At 43.5% G+C, this 14703-nt stretch overlaps 1 protein-coding gene across 4 annotated transcripts in view; it reads right to left on the bottom strand.

Moving 5' to 3' along the window:
• Positions 1-12283: 12283 nt before the first annotated feature.
• Positions 12284-14703, bottom strand: part of Kiaa0586 (KIAA0586 ortholog) — a 93240-nt gene continuing 90820 nt past the window's right edge. For all 4 annotated transcript variants that reach the window (XM_038337702.1, XM_038337704.1, XM_038337703.1 and 1 more), the window contains one exon: positions 12284-13613. In XM_038337702.1, coding sequence (XP_038193630.1) covers positions 13462-13613 — 152 coding nt within the window. In that variant the 3' untranslated portion in view covers positions 12284-13461. The remainder of the gene's footprint in view (positions 13614-14703) is intronic.

Here is a 14703-nt window from a genome sequence, read left to right on the forward strand (position 1 = left end):
TTTTGGCTTTCTTAGACCTCCAGAGGCAGCCCTGGACTGCCTGAAGAGACTCACAAATCAACACTCACACACACAGACTCCTAGTCACAGGGAGCCTCCCGGAAACAGACTCAGACAGACAGACAGACACACACACACCAGCCCCTCCTTTCTTGGCATCCTCCCATCAGTTTGATTGCTTTTATTTTGATAGACCTCCTCTGCACCAATTAAAAGTCCCTGCCAACATCCAGAACCAATCTTGGCTACAGAGTGCCAGCCATAACAGTTTAGTTTTTATGGAAAGAAGCCTTTGGGGGCCAGGTGAGCGTTAATGGCTCCTCTTTTGTTAGTCCAGGGGCCTTGTGTTTCTTGTTATGCCAAGAACGCTTTACCCGGATACCATGTTTATACTGAAGAAGAATGAATGGGGCAACATTGTGCCTTTTCTTCTGTTTCTAAGTCAGTAAAGCTAAATTCTTATAAACCTTTAACAATAAAACATCGTGCCTGAAAGAAAGTCTCGGGTTCCTGGCACAGAGCCCTGCCAGCGCCACATGGGCCCTGCTTTTCAGTTCTGCTGTTCCTCCCTTCGGCAGGAATGCTTTCCGGGTTTTACACCAAAGCGGGACAAGAGACGCAAAACAGCAGAGGTATTCATGTAGTCGAGTTACACAGTCTCTCTACCCCTCTGCGCCATCGGCGTCCCTTCGTGCTCACAGAATCCCATTGTATATACATTAGGATCTCAGCGCTCTCAAGTGAGCCTGCTTCTAAGAAACAGGAGATTAAAGAACCGGGGTCTCGAAAGAAAGAGAAATAACATGTCAGTCGTGTTTATTTGTTAAGCTCCATGATTTATGCTTTCTTATGTGAAGATGGACCAGAGAAAAGGGGACACGTGACATTGTTTAGATAATCCCTAAAGGAAGTTTGAGTCCCTTCCTTGGGAGAAGGGTTGCCTTTCATTTGAAATATAAATGGTTCTGGCAGCTTATGGAGGGAAAAAAAAGATTTCTTACGTCTTAAAAAATAAATTCAAGATGTACCTAATTGAGTCTCTAGAGAGGAAGAATATTTAGCATTCTAAAGTGGAAAGAAGGAGGTGGGATTAAGGAAGAACGTCATAAAAATGGAATTGAGGGCTCCTTTCACAAAACATGTTCGGGAGAGGTAGAAAGAGACAACACAATTTTAGCTTAGTGTATCCATTTTAAACCCTTTCCCTCAGACATCTTCCATCCCAGCTACTACCTCCCTATGCTTTAATTAACCATACCACCTAGGCAGATGACTAAGTGAAGTAGGAGAGTTGAGCAAAACTTTAAAACTTCCAATGTGGAAAAAGAAGCTGCAGGGTTTTGCAGCTAAAGCTGTGTCAGGAAGCCTCTCTTAGATGAGAGTGTTTGCTTGCCTCTAGCAAGCAGAGCAGACCCGAGAAATTGCTGCTATCAAGAAAACATGCTTTACTCTATTGTTTCTAAAACCTTCTCAGGCTTTCTGTGGATTCAGTTACCCACGTCTGGGTGCCATTTGTAGAAGGAGCTGCGGGCAGGCCTGCTTTTCGTCCCGCCCAGCTTCCGCATGGCTAGCTTCACACCCAAAATAATTACATGGAAACTGTATTCATTTAAACACTGCCTGGCCCAATAGTTTCAGCCTCTTATTGGTTAATTCTCACATCTTGCTTAACCCATTTCTAATAATCTGTGTAGCACCACAAGGTGGTGGCTTACTGGGAAAGATTCAGCATGTCTGACCTGGTGGCTGGCTTCATGGCGACTGTCTCACTGCCTTCTTCCTCCCAGCATTCTGTTCTGTCTTCCCCGCCTACCTATGTTCTGACCTATCAGGCCAAGCAGTTTTCTTTATTAATTAACCAATGAAAGCAACAGATAGATAGAAGACCCACTGACAATCACCTATCATCTACTCCCTTCCCCTTCCTTCCTTCCTTCCTTCCTTCCTTCCTTCCTTCCTTCCTTCTTTTCTTCCTTCCTTCCTTCCTTCCTTCCTTCCTTCCTTCCTTCCTTCTTTTCTTCCTTCTTTTCTTCCTTCCCTCTCTTTCTTCTCTTTTTTTTTAGATCAGCCTCTGGGTTCCACATGCCCATGCATTCCCCACACATCTGTATGTATCCGTACACATGTGCATCTGTTCATACATGAACATATACAAACACATCCTTCTTGCCTTCACATGCACAGGTTGTGCGCGCACGCGCACGCGCGCGCACACACACACACACACTTCATAAGACTGACTGCAATTAACCCCCAGTGAAGTAGATATAATGACGCAGCTTCCAGACATCTACAGAGGGACACATATCACCTTCAGCACATGGAGAATGAGAACCATATCCTGTCACCTCCCTGTAAGCCCCGCTGTGCAAGGTCTTCCAGTCCTGACCCAAAGGCTTTCATTCAACAGAGGATGAAGCATGTCTCTCTTCTTACTGGGCAGTCTCTGAAATTCAATGTTTATTTGTTCATCTTACATTCAAGTGCTTTTTCTTTTTCTTCTTGAACATTTAATGTCTAATGTTAATGCCAAGGATCGGATTATTTCCTCTTAAACAATTATCCTCCTAAAGGACAGGGATTCTTATTAAAAAGGGAGGATTTCAAAGTCATTTTAGAATCACTTCTGTGTGTTATTTTTCAGGCTTTATAAAGCATTTCAATTCCGCTGCTTTTGAATCCAAGCAAAACACTTCAAAAGTTAAGCAAGCCTTGTTTCCTACGTTAAGGGTATTTAAAAATGACAGATACAGGGAAATAAAAGCCTTTTCAGGGGCATATAAACTGGAATCCAAACAAATTTCAAGACTGATGAGAGAACGAAAACCCTAACAGGATATCCCATATTTAACACATTCTCCACGGACTTCAGACTTCTGGATTGGTCCTGAACTATTCCCCATGTAATAAAGGCATCATCTATCAGTGTCGAAACTCACTGCCTGAAGCTTTCCAAAGCACTTGGACAAGTCTTCAACAACTCAATTTACAGGAAAGCCAGCTTGTGAAAGAGCAGGCAATTTGTCCATGTGTGAATGATCTCCCCGTAGCCACTTGTACATATACACTCATTCGTTCAAGAAACACTCCAGGCCGCTTGTCTTCTATTAATGATTTCCGGCCCCCAGATAACCGTCAGAATCACCTGGGCTCCTCCGGCAGCTGCTGGCTCATCCCTTAAGGAGTGGGGCTGAAGGTCTTAGCTATTGCAGCCTGAGTTAGAGTCACTCAGTATTCAGGTGGTTCAGAGAGAAGGTGCATGTATTCCTACGGGAGAGTTGCCTTTTCATCCCAGCTTCTCATCGCGATTGTTTCTTCTTGTGTCCTGCATGTCTACGCAGGCACCAGAGCTGGAGAGACGGGCGGGGGAAAGAGGAGTAGACAGAGGTTTAACAGTGGCGTGAATGCCCCCACCCCCAGCATTTCACAACTGCATCTGTGCTAGTGTCTGGCCAGGGTGAAGTACAAATGGTCCCCAACCTTCAATGAGGAGGTCCCAACCTCTGATGGTGAGGAAGTGTACCCACCCAGCTGTCCCACTTTTCACTTTCTCCCAGCTGTGCTCCGTGTATAAGCGCTCTGAACACACTTAAGGAAGGCTGGGCCAAGCCGTGGTGCTCACTGTGTCAGTGTATGATGTACATCCTCAGCTTAGAGCATTTTCAATCCCCGATGTGTCCATCAGGCTGTAAACCCATCGTAAATCAAGCAGTGTCTCTTAACATAGACTGTTGCTGTGGGATAATTCCTTTGTACACTGTAAAGATTTGTCACTGTGATTTAACAAACAAGCTGACTGGTCAATAGCTGAACAGGATAAAGTTAGGCAGGAAAGCCAACCTGAGAATGATGGGATGAGGAAGGGGAGTCAGAGGAATTGAGAACGAGTTGGGCATATAAATGGGATAGAGGTAAGGGCCACAAGCCTTGGGGCAGCACATAGATCATTAAAAATGGGTTAAGTTGTAAAAGCTAGTTAGTAACAAGTCTGAGCTATTGGCCAAGCATTTATAATTTTTAGTAAGTCTCTGAGTCAGTTATTTGGGAGCAGGTGGTCAGGACAGGAAAATTCAGGCTACAGATTGTCCCTCCAATTCAATGATAACTTTTGGCCAGCAGCATCTAAAGTCATCTTTTGATGACAGATACAGGATATTCAGACTTCAAAGGTAAGAAACCACCTTTGGTGAGATACACATTTATCTGGGCTCCTGTGCCCAGAGAACATACTCCTAATGAGGAAAGCTAAAAATAGGGATGCCCCACAAACAGCAGAGAAACACCATACAGAAGCCATAGGTAGAGGGGTCCCCAAACTCTCTACACATGCTCTGTCAAACACTTTGTTGACCACTGAGCAGAGGTCCAAGGATGGAAAACAACAGCTGGAGGCCGAAAGAAGCTAACTAGAAACTCATGTCCTCCCATTCAGAGGAACCCAGGAAAGCCCTGGTATCCCACCGAAGCCCTCGAAGGTCTGGGACTTAAGACCAAGCACAACAGCCAGTGCTATCGACTGTTTGTTAGAGTCCACCCTATCCACTCCTGTCAGAATCAGCCGAGACCTCCTCAAAGCTGAGGAGATCTGAGTAACAACTCTGTCTTGTCAAGGGCAATAGTTGCCTCTCCTCATAGTGCCCTTTGCAAGGCTCACATCACTAACTGATAAACCTAAGGGGGGTGTTTACAGATTGCTCTTTTAAAAAAATATAACAAAAACTAGTGAAGAACAGAAATATTATTCTTAGATTCCTGGTGTTTTCTACCTAGATTTATTTTGTCTTCCATTCCCTCCATAAGTAAACACACAGAAACCATTTTTTACTTTTTAATTTGTTAGATTATAATATAATTACATCATTCCCTCCTTTTCCTTCCTCCCTCCACTCCCGCCCCACCATGTGCCTCTCCTTGCTCTCTTTCTAATTCATGGCCTCTTTTCTTATTATTGTGACATGTGTACATATATATGCATATGTATATACTTATACATTCCTAAATATAACCTGTTCAGTCTGTATAATGTCACTTGTGTGTATGTTTTCAGGGCTGACCTTTAGGTATTGGACAACCAAGTGCTCTGCTTGTCCCTGGGGAAGACTGTTCCCCCTCTCTCAGCATTCCTTAGCTGCCTGCAGCTCTTTGTGAAGGTTTGAGGGATCCAGCAACTTTAGAATGTCCAATTATTGATGTCCTTGTTCAGCTCATATTTAGGTAGTCATATTGGTGAGACTGTGGGTGTCGCTGCTGACATCATTAGGAGACACAATCTCACAGGAAACTCCCAGATCCTCTGGCTTTTACAATCCTCTGTCCCACTTCTGCAATGTTCCCTGCATCTTTAGGTGTGAGGGTTGCTCTGTAGATGTATCTGTTGGGACTGGATTCCACAACCTGCATTTTGATTGATTGTGGTTTTCTGTACTGTCTCCATCTATTGCAAAGAGTTATGGAAACTTTTTTTTTTTTTTTTTTTTTTTTTTTTTTTTTTTTTGGTTTTTCGAGACAGGGTTTCTCTGTGGCTTTGGAGTATGGAAACTTTAAAAAAAAGATTTATTTATTGCCAGGCAGTGGTGGAACACACTTTTAATCCCAGCACTCAAGAGGCAGAGGCAGGTGGGTCTCTGTGAGGTCAAGGCCAGCCTGGTCTACAAGAGCTAGTTGCAGTACAGGCTCCAAAGCTACAGAGAAACCCTGTCTCAAACCTCCCCCCCAAAAATAAGATTTATTCATTATGTATACAGTGTTCTGCCTGTACATGTGCCTGCACACCCGAAGAGGGCACCAGATCTCATTATAGATGACTGCAAGTTACTGTGTGGTTGCTGGGAATTGAAAGTTTTATATCATTGGGGCTGAGAAACACTACCAACACATCTAAACAAAAAAATGTTTGACCTATCCTAAGTTTCTGCTAACATCCTTTGGAAAAACAGGCAGTGGAGAAGGTAATGTGTAAACCCAGCAGCATCTGGGTGAATCTGCCCTCTGCCTTTTTCCCTTACCCCAGATTGGTGTGTGAGCACCAAAAACAAGCCAAGGTCCACAGAGCAGCATGCTTCTTCCCACCAGTTTGAACAAATCTATTTTAAGCAGAAACTCTATTTCACTGTTCCGGCAAAGAAAACAGTCCTCAAATGAAACCCAAAGCGTTTCAGTAAACAAATACCTCAGAGAAGTCCGAGGAGCCGTGACTTAAGAGGAGGGGCATGTCAAAGGCCCACACGCTTTTCTGCACAGGTTTCTAACTTCAGCGAGAACTCCCCAGACCCTGAGCCCTACTAGAGGCAAAAGGAATTCTAAATTGCTCTTCGGTAATTCTCAACCTTGAGTGTACACCAAAGTCGTCTAAAAAGATCTTTTTTCACTTTTAATACCATTGCCTGGACCTCACCCAAGGTCAATTAAACCAGAATCCCTGGTATGTAGCCCAGGCATTAGCTCTTTCTGAAGCCCCTAAGGGTCTACTGTGCAGCGAGGGGGGTGACCTGCTAAATAACCTTAAACATTGCTCGGAAAGGCAAACGGTGACTATAATTGCTGTGTGTGTGAACCTCAGTGGTGACAGAAAAGACTAGTGGAGGAATTTTTGTTTGAGAATTTAATAAATGCATTTGTAATGTTTTGAAAGTCTACCCCCTCTCCATTTCATCTCCAGTTCCTTCCCCACTGGGCCAACCAGCCTCTCAAGTTCCTGCGTTTCTGTTGTTTTAAACCCACTGTGTCCACTTCGTGTTGCTGTGTCCCCTGGAGTACAGGTAGTCTCTTGGGGACGGCATCCTTGAAGAAAACCCATTCTTGCTCTCCCAGCAACCATCAACGGCCAACAGCTCCACAGCTCCACACTCCCCTCCATGCTGGGATTTTGTCTGGCTTTATCTTGCACATGCAGTAGTCACAGCCACTGTGAGTTCATTTGTGTGAACGCCTCGCCCTGTCTGGAACACACCATTTCGCTTTAGTCGTCCACTGCGGCGGACTCTTAGAGTCTTCCTGCCCTCTGCTCCGTGATGACCCCTGAGCCTTCGGAGGAGGAGGTATGATACAGGTATTAGGGAGATAAGAGGGATACCATTTACTGCACACCCATCTGACACCACCTACTGTGCTGGGCAAGGTCTGCTTGAGCCAACCCTGTTGTAAGGAGGCTGCTTGTTGGTTCCTGGCTGCTCAGCCCTGAAATAACCACGCAGAAACTATATTATTTAAATCACTGCTTTGTCAATTACTTAAGCATATTGCTAGCTAGCTCTTATATCTAGAATTAACCCATCTCCATTATTTTATATTTTATCATGAGGCTTATGGCCTACTGGCAAGGTTTCAATGTGTCTGTCTCCAGTGAGGCTACATGGCTTCTCCCTGACTCTGCCTCCTTTCTCCCAGCATTCAGTTTAGTTTTTCTCACCTACCTAAGTTTTGCCCTATCAACAGGCCAAGGCAGTTTCTTTATTTATCATTGATATTCAGAGCATACAGAGGGGAATCCCACATCACCTCCCCTTTTTTGTTTAAATAAATAAAAAGGTTTTATCTTTCATTCTCTTGAAGTAGATTGGTGCTGCCAGGAGCAGATATGTCTCACTGTTATGAAAAGTCCTAAATTATTAGAATTGAAAAAGACATCTTGCTGCCTGGACAGTCAACCAAAGTTCTTCTGTACCATTGGGGCATCCATCTTTAGCTTACTGGCCCACAGTATCTAGCAGACCTTTCCACAAAGCAGGAAATTTCAAAGACAGTTCCACCTATATTGGTAGTTTGTCAGTCACTTTCTTCTGTGTCATGCAGATTGTCTGGCAAACTCTTTCATGAAGCAGGAACCCCAAAGGATGGTCTCACCTTTAAGCACATTCAGTAGTCATTTCTCTGTGAATCCTGCATGTCCAGCTCATAACCTCCTCCATAAGGAGCCTCTTCAATGCCTGTAAGCTTGACTATTACAGATGACGCAGGGGAATGTGGTACGGTAGTGTTATAGGGATATCCTGACTTACCAGGAAGCCAGGATATACTTAGAGCTGCAATAGGACAGCTATGGAGGCTGGAGCTGCAATGGGACAGTTCAGCCCTGGAGAAAAGGGGTCCTGACTATCAGGGAGCCAGGATACCTGAAGCTGGGGTGCAGTGGGGGATGGTCTCCCAGCAGAATATAGGGATCCTGCTCCTCTCCTGGAGAGCCGCTACAGCTGAGTTCTACTGTGTTTCCTTATCTATCTGCTTCTTCTCTGGCCCAAGATGTTTCTTTTGCTAACACTGCTGAAGGGAAGCCCCCTGCAGAAATGTGGCAATCTCTTCCAGCTCTGGTGAAAAGTTGTTAATTTTTCTCTGCTGGCCTTGCTCAGCCCCCTTAAGGAGCATCAAGGAAGGTTCTGCTCCGCCTTGTTGAGGCCCGAGAGAACATCTCAGCAAGGTTTCTCAGCTTTCCCTAAGGAATGTCCCAGCCAGGTTTTTCTGCTCTAACAGCAAACGAAGGTCGTCGTCACCCAAGACACTTTTGAGAAAGAGATTTATTTGAGGAGGAGTCCAGGAGAATGTGGCCCCTGCCACTTAACAAGGAATTCTTAGGGGCAGAATTTTCCCAGGGAGATGGGGGATTGGTTAGTTTTTCCCTGCTCAGAGATTGGTCAGTTTAGTTGGTCAGGGGCAGAGATGGCTCTGACTTCATGGCCAACTGTGTTTCTTTCACTGGTCCTTTTAGCTTTTTGACTCTAATCTTAGGACCAGGGCATATTTCTTTCACTGGCTCTGATTCTAAGGACAAATTGTGTTTCTTTGACACTAGTTTCAGAGACAGGGCACATCTTTAGTTCTGAGTTCAGGGATAAAGATGTTTCTTTCCTGGCTCAGGCCTCACATACAGGGTGTGTTTCTTTCACTGGCTCTGGGTTCGGAGTCAGAGTGCTCAGTGATTGGTCAGTTTCCTGCCCAGGGATTGGTTGGTTCAGTTGGGCAGTTGAACAGGGGCAGAGATGGCTCTGCCTTCATGGCCAAACTGTGTTTCTTTCACTGGTCCTTTTAGCTTTTGACTCTAATCTTAGGATCAGGGCATATTTCTTTCACTGGCTCTAATTCTAGGGACAAAGTGTGTTTCTTTGACACTAGTTTCGGAGCCAGGGCACATGTTTTTGGTTCTTAGTCCAGGGATAAAGATGTTTCTTTCCCTGGCCCAAGTCTCAAACACAGGGTGTGTTTCTTTCTCTGACTCTGGGTTTAGAGTCAGGGTGCTCAGGGATTGGTTGGTTTCCGGCTACAGTTGTCCCTTTTACCCTACATTCCCCCCCTTCTTTGCTTGTTCATAAACAGGGGGATTGGAAAAGGAGTAATGTTTTCATCACATTGCTTCCTGCTGAACTCAGGCGTCAAAGTTCTTGGGACATCTTGATTTTCATCCTTGGGACGTAACTGGATGCTGCAGGTCTTTGGCTTTGTAGCTCTGGGCTGGTAATCCTGTAATAGTAACTGGTTCATAGTCCGGTTAGAAAATTTTTGGATTTGTTGTTGAAGAAATCTAGACAAGAGGTTTATAAGATGGTGTACTTAGTAGGACTAAGAGAAATAAGAAAAGAGGGGCTAAGAAAGACAGCATTCAGTTCCCTATCTGACTATTGATCCACTGGTCAGATGTATCAAGCTGTTTCTGATTTTGAAGATCCATTTGGAGCTGCTGGGTCTTATCCTTCACTACACCTGATTGGTTGACATAGAAACAACATTCTTGGGGACTGGAGAGATGGCTCAGTGGTTAAGAGCATTGCCTGCTCTTCCAAAGGTCCTGAGTTCAATTCCCGGCAACCACATGGTGGCTCACAACCATCTGTAAAGAGGTCTGGCGCCCTCTTCTGGCCTTCAGGCATACACACAGACAGAATATTGTATACATAATAAATAAATATTAAAAAAAGAAACAACATTCTTCCCCAAGAGACAAAGACCACCTCTCTCTGCTGTGAGTAAATCCCACCCTCTCCAGCCCTCTCCAGTTTTGTAATACTACAGTGGCTAGTGAGTCCCTTTGTCCCTGAAGGGTAAGGATAGTCTGAGCTACCTGTTGGAAACCGTGGATGAAGTTTAAGGAAAGCCAATGGTAAATGGCTAGGGAAGTAGTCAGCCCTGCTGTTCCAGTGGCTGCAGCTGCAGTTATGCTCGTTTGCCATGCTGTGCAGCTATGAACTTGGCGATGGGAATTGGCAAGGGTTCTTCACCAGGAACCACTCCTAATTTAGGGAACAGGAACACCATGGCACAAGTCTCAGACCACCTAGCAGATAAGCAGTGATAAACTTGACTATTACAGAGAAGGGAGACATAGTGAATGTTTGGGCAGAGGGGCTGGTTGGTAGCACCAAGGGTACTGAGATTATGGAAGATTTCAGAATTCAAGGTGCCCACCAAGTGTGTTCCTGAGGAGTTAAAGCAGTTTGTACTACCAAAGAAAGGAATGTGAGAGAGATAAGGGGTGGCAGTGACATTTGGCTTGGAGCAATTAACAAGTGGTAAGGTGAGAGAATCTAATAAGACAATGGGTGTCCTGCTCCAGCTGTCCATTTTACCCTAAAGGTGACTCTTTATTACCTATATTTCTTAATTACACATTACATTTTTAAATGAGCTGCACAATCACAATACCTTAATCAAGAGCAGAAATATACAAGTAGTAAAACTGACCTTCAATTTCTATCAATAAAGCTAAGATCCATACCAATGCAAATCTCCATTTCATATCCCCCTTTAAATGTAGACAAACATTAATAGACAATGTTTGGGAATATGGGCATAGTTCTCTCCATACTGCTTCCTGCTTTTTGTTGGGCAAAGTAATTTCTGGGGGTGTTCATGGCAACCTTTCAGGGGGTCTTGATGCATCAAATCACATTAGCCTGGAATGAATCCACTGGTTCTCATCCTGTGGATGACAAAACAAAAAGAACCTCTTTTCCAAAGCAACATATCCTTAGACCCAAATTCTGAAGTCAAGATACCTTTATCATATACATGCTGGTTTAGCTTAGCAGCCCATACAATGAAATGTCTCTCTGTACTTAGCTCTTTCACAGTCAAAAAATTCAAAGAAAACACAATAAAATACATAATCCAGACTCTGTTAAGTTTCCATCTTTACATGGCTTATTTTGCTTTACTCCTGTTAATCTAGGACTTTCTGTACTCTGTCTCTTTAAAGACTTTATTTTTTTTAACTCTTTTTCTTCTCTCTCCCAAGCCTACATACATTTAGCCAACATTGTGACTCATTTAGAGTCTTTCTATCTGGATTTGTCTTTTTTTTTTTTTTTTTTTTTTTTGAGACAGGGTTTCTCTGTAGCTTTGGTGCCTGTCCTGGAACTAGCTCTTGTAGACCAGGCTGGCCTCGAACTCACAGAGATCCTTCTGCCTCTGCTTCCCAAGTGCTGGGATTAAAGGTGTGCACCACCAACACCCGGCTTGGATTTGTCTTTATTGCATATCTGAAATCCTTTTCTGACCACAATGACTTCTTAAAATGCTAAGCTCTTTTTATGAACTTAAGTGGCACCATTGCTAGGGGAAATATAGCACTGCCTGCTTGCCCCGCCCAGTCCAGCAGGGTGAGCTGATTGAGGCCTCTGAGAGCCATGCTCACAGCCCCATTTTTAGGCATATAGCCTGTCTATGTTGTCATTAAGCAAGTTGTAGTACTCTGTTCACAAACCACATTTAAATGCTCCATAGCCGGACCTCGTCAGAGTTCATACTGACAGCACAACCCAGGAAGCTGACATTTCAAAATGGCACAGCTTTTTTTCTGCTACCACTGAATCAGGAAAACCTTTCTTAAAGGAGCCATGCCTCTGCTTGCTTCTAGCAGAGCCCACCCAAGAAAATGCCGCTACCAAACCATGCTTAACTCTGTTCTTTTGTGTTTAGGCTTCCTTTTTAAGACTTCTCAGGTTTTACATGGATTTAGTTAACCATGTTGGCATGCCAATTTGTTGTAAGGAGGCTGCTTGTTGGTTCCCGAAATTACCACACAGAAACTATATTATTTAAATCACTGCTTGGCCAATTACTTAGAGTATTGCTAGCTGGCTCTTACATCTAGAATTAACCTATCTCCATTATTTTATATTTTACCATAAGGCTAGTGGCCTAACAGAAAGGTTTCAGCATGTCTGTCTCTGGCAGGGCTCTATGGCTTCTCCCTGACTCTACTTCCTTTCTTCCAGCATTCAGTTTAGTTTTCCTTGCCTACCTAAGTTCTGCCCTATCAACAGGCCAAGGCAGTTTCTTTATTCACCAATGGTATTCACAGCGTACAGAGGGGAATCCCACATCACAAGCCCCAATACTTACCACCCCAACAAATGCATTATCACAAATCATTTATTCTTCAAAAATAATTATTAAATGCATTAACTCAAGGCAATTGATAAGAACAGGCTCATTTACCTATCACAGAACCAGCAGGTATGGGAACAAAAATTAAACCTAATTACAAACCTGTGTCTTTCTGCTTTTTCTATGCAGCTTTGGAGCCTGTTCTGGAACTAGCTCTTGCAGACCAGGCTGACCTTGAACTCACACAGATCTGCCTCTGCCTCCCGAGTGCTGTGATTAAAGGTGCATGCAACAACCGTCCGGCACCTTTTCACTCTCTTTTAGTTGTGCACCGATGTTTTGAAAGATAACTGTTAGCACAGTAGTAACCAAGTTTGAAAGGTATACAGGTGCACAGAGCAGACGTAAGGTACACACAGAATTAGCTTCACTTAACTATGGTCATCCTTGACTCCTACTTCTTAGCCATCAGTCACTTCCCCTGGAGAAAAATGAGTAGTTTCCTTATTCCAGAAAGATCTGAGGTGGTTGGCAGAGGAATGCATAGGAGTAAACCTGGACAGAACTACTTACAACACAGTTGTGGTGGACAGACATCATTTTTTATAGAGATGCCTAAGTACATCATAAGAACCATAAGTTAAAGACTATTTTTACTCAAAAATTAGAAAAACGCAGGTTTCTCCTTTTGAGAGGAATTCCATATCAATATACACACATCTGAAAATTCTTTTTAGAACTACATTGCACAATAAACAAATGTGTCATTACTTCATCTAGGTCCTGGTGGACAGACATCAGATTACCATGAAATGCTATAAAAATAGCATTTAGGATGGATGACCTTGGACTTTGTAAGTTCACAGACAATCACACCTATAAGATAAATTCTCAGAGTCAAAAGCCATGCTCTTCACTGTTCCATGTTACCCCTGGCTTCTAAAAAACAAACTGTAGCCAGACTCAGTAAATTACATTTACTTTATTCAAAAGCCTTACCAAATATTTAAAAAACACTTTCATTTTAATAAAATATTAGCAATGTTTTTCTCCAAAAAAATATGCTCAAAGGCAAACCAAGAGTCTAGGTGAATGATCTGAAGCAAAGTGACGTGTGTTCATCAACGCTGTGCTGGTCCCTCCTGCTCAGAAGGTATCTGTCCCCGAGGACTCCTCATTGCCCTGTATGGTGCTGGTGCTCGGGGACTGAGAGCAATCGTCAAGGTTCGCAGAGGGCAGAGTCACAGACATCTTGGCAGGTGACGTGTGTGCAGTGAAGAGCGGGACTGTCTTACCACCTGCACAAAGGAGAAAGGCATTCAGCACTCCATGCCCACAGACGGTGTTCTCTTTCCAAATAGAACCGGAGACAGGAAAATAAGGACTGCCCACAGGAAATGTCTCTTCTTGTGTTGTTCAAAATGTCAGAGATAAAACATACTTTTCCTTTTACTGTGGATCCCTTAGCCGCAATATTTTACAAAAGAAATAGGCACTAAAAATTTTGGTACCATACATAAGGTTGAGATTTTTTTCCCCCACGAAGTTTAAATGTAGGGGGATGAGATGGGAGAAGAAAGTAGACAGCAGAAATGGAAAAGAGATAAAAGGGTGATGGGTGTATTGTCCCAAATCTATGTATGAAATTGTCAAAAAGCTAATAAAATATTGTAGTACTAAGTCAGATTGCTAGTTGTTGACCTTGTCATTTGTGGCGAGCCACCTGGCCATTCTAAAGTTCAGTGTCTTCATGTTAAATAGAGGAGCAGAACAATAAAAGAACAGGCTCGACAACAGCGTGGGGACGGTCGCCCAGTCTGCTAGAGATTCCTGGGTTTCACACACCGACTATGCTGCTGAACCCTGTAATCCTAGCACTCAGGAGCTGGGGGTGGGGCCAGAGTGCAGCCTGGGCTCCGAGACCCTGTGTGGAAAGTACTCTGGAAGGCCTCCAAATAGGTACACATCATTGTAAATAAAATTTGTATCAATAAAATGTACCATTTTATTTGTTAATAAACATCTTCGGAAGATTTTTTTCAAGTTCATAAGTTTTTAAATAATTACGTTTTAGGACTTAAAAATTAGGATGTTTTAAAAAGCACCACTTGATTACTGTTAACAGACAAAAGGGTAACATTCACACCCGGTAATGGCGGTCACAGAGCAGAAGAAGATGGAAGAACAGAACATCCTACTACATCACCATAAGAGCACATGCCCGTGTTCTACCTATATTACATGTAATTTGTTGCTTTCAAGTTTAACTTTAAAGCTTCCAGCTGTATCATTACACTATGATGTCATTGTTTCAACAGCTGTTTCCAGGCCTGAACACAAGATGACTCCTTGATCCCAGGACTATGCAGTGTCTCATTAGACCTGGCA

This window comes from Arvicola amphibius, chromosome 7 (assembly GCF_903992535.2).
Source record: "Arvicola amphibius chromosome 7, mArvAmp1.2, whole genome shotgun sequence".
NCBI classification, from domain to species: Eukaryota; Metazoa; Chordata; class Mammalia; order Rodentia; family Cricetidae; genus Arvicola; species Arvicola amphibius.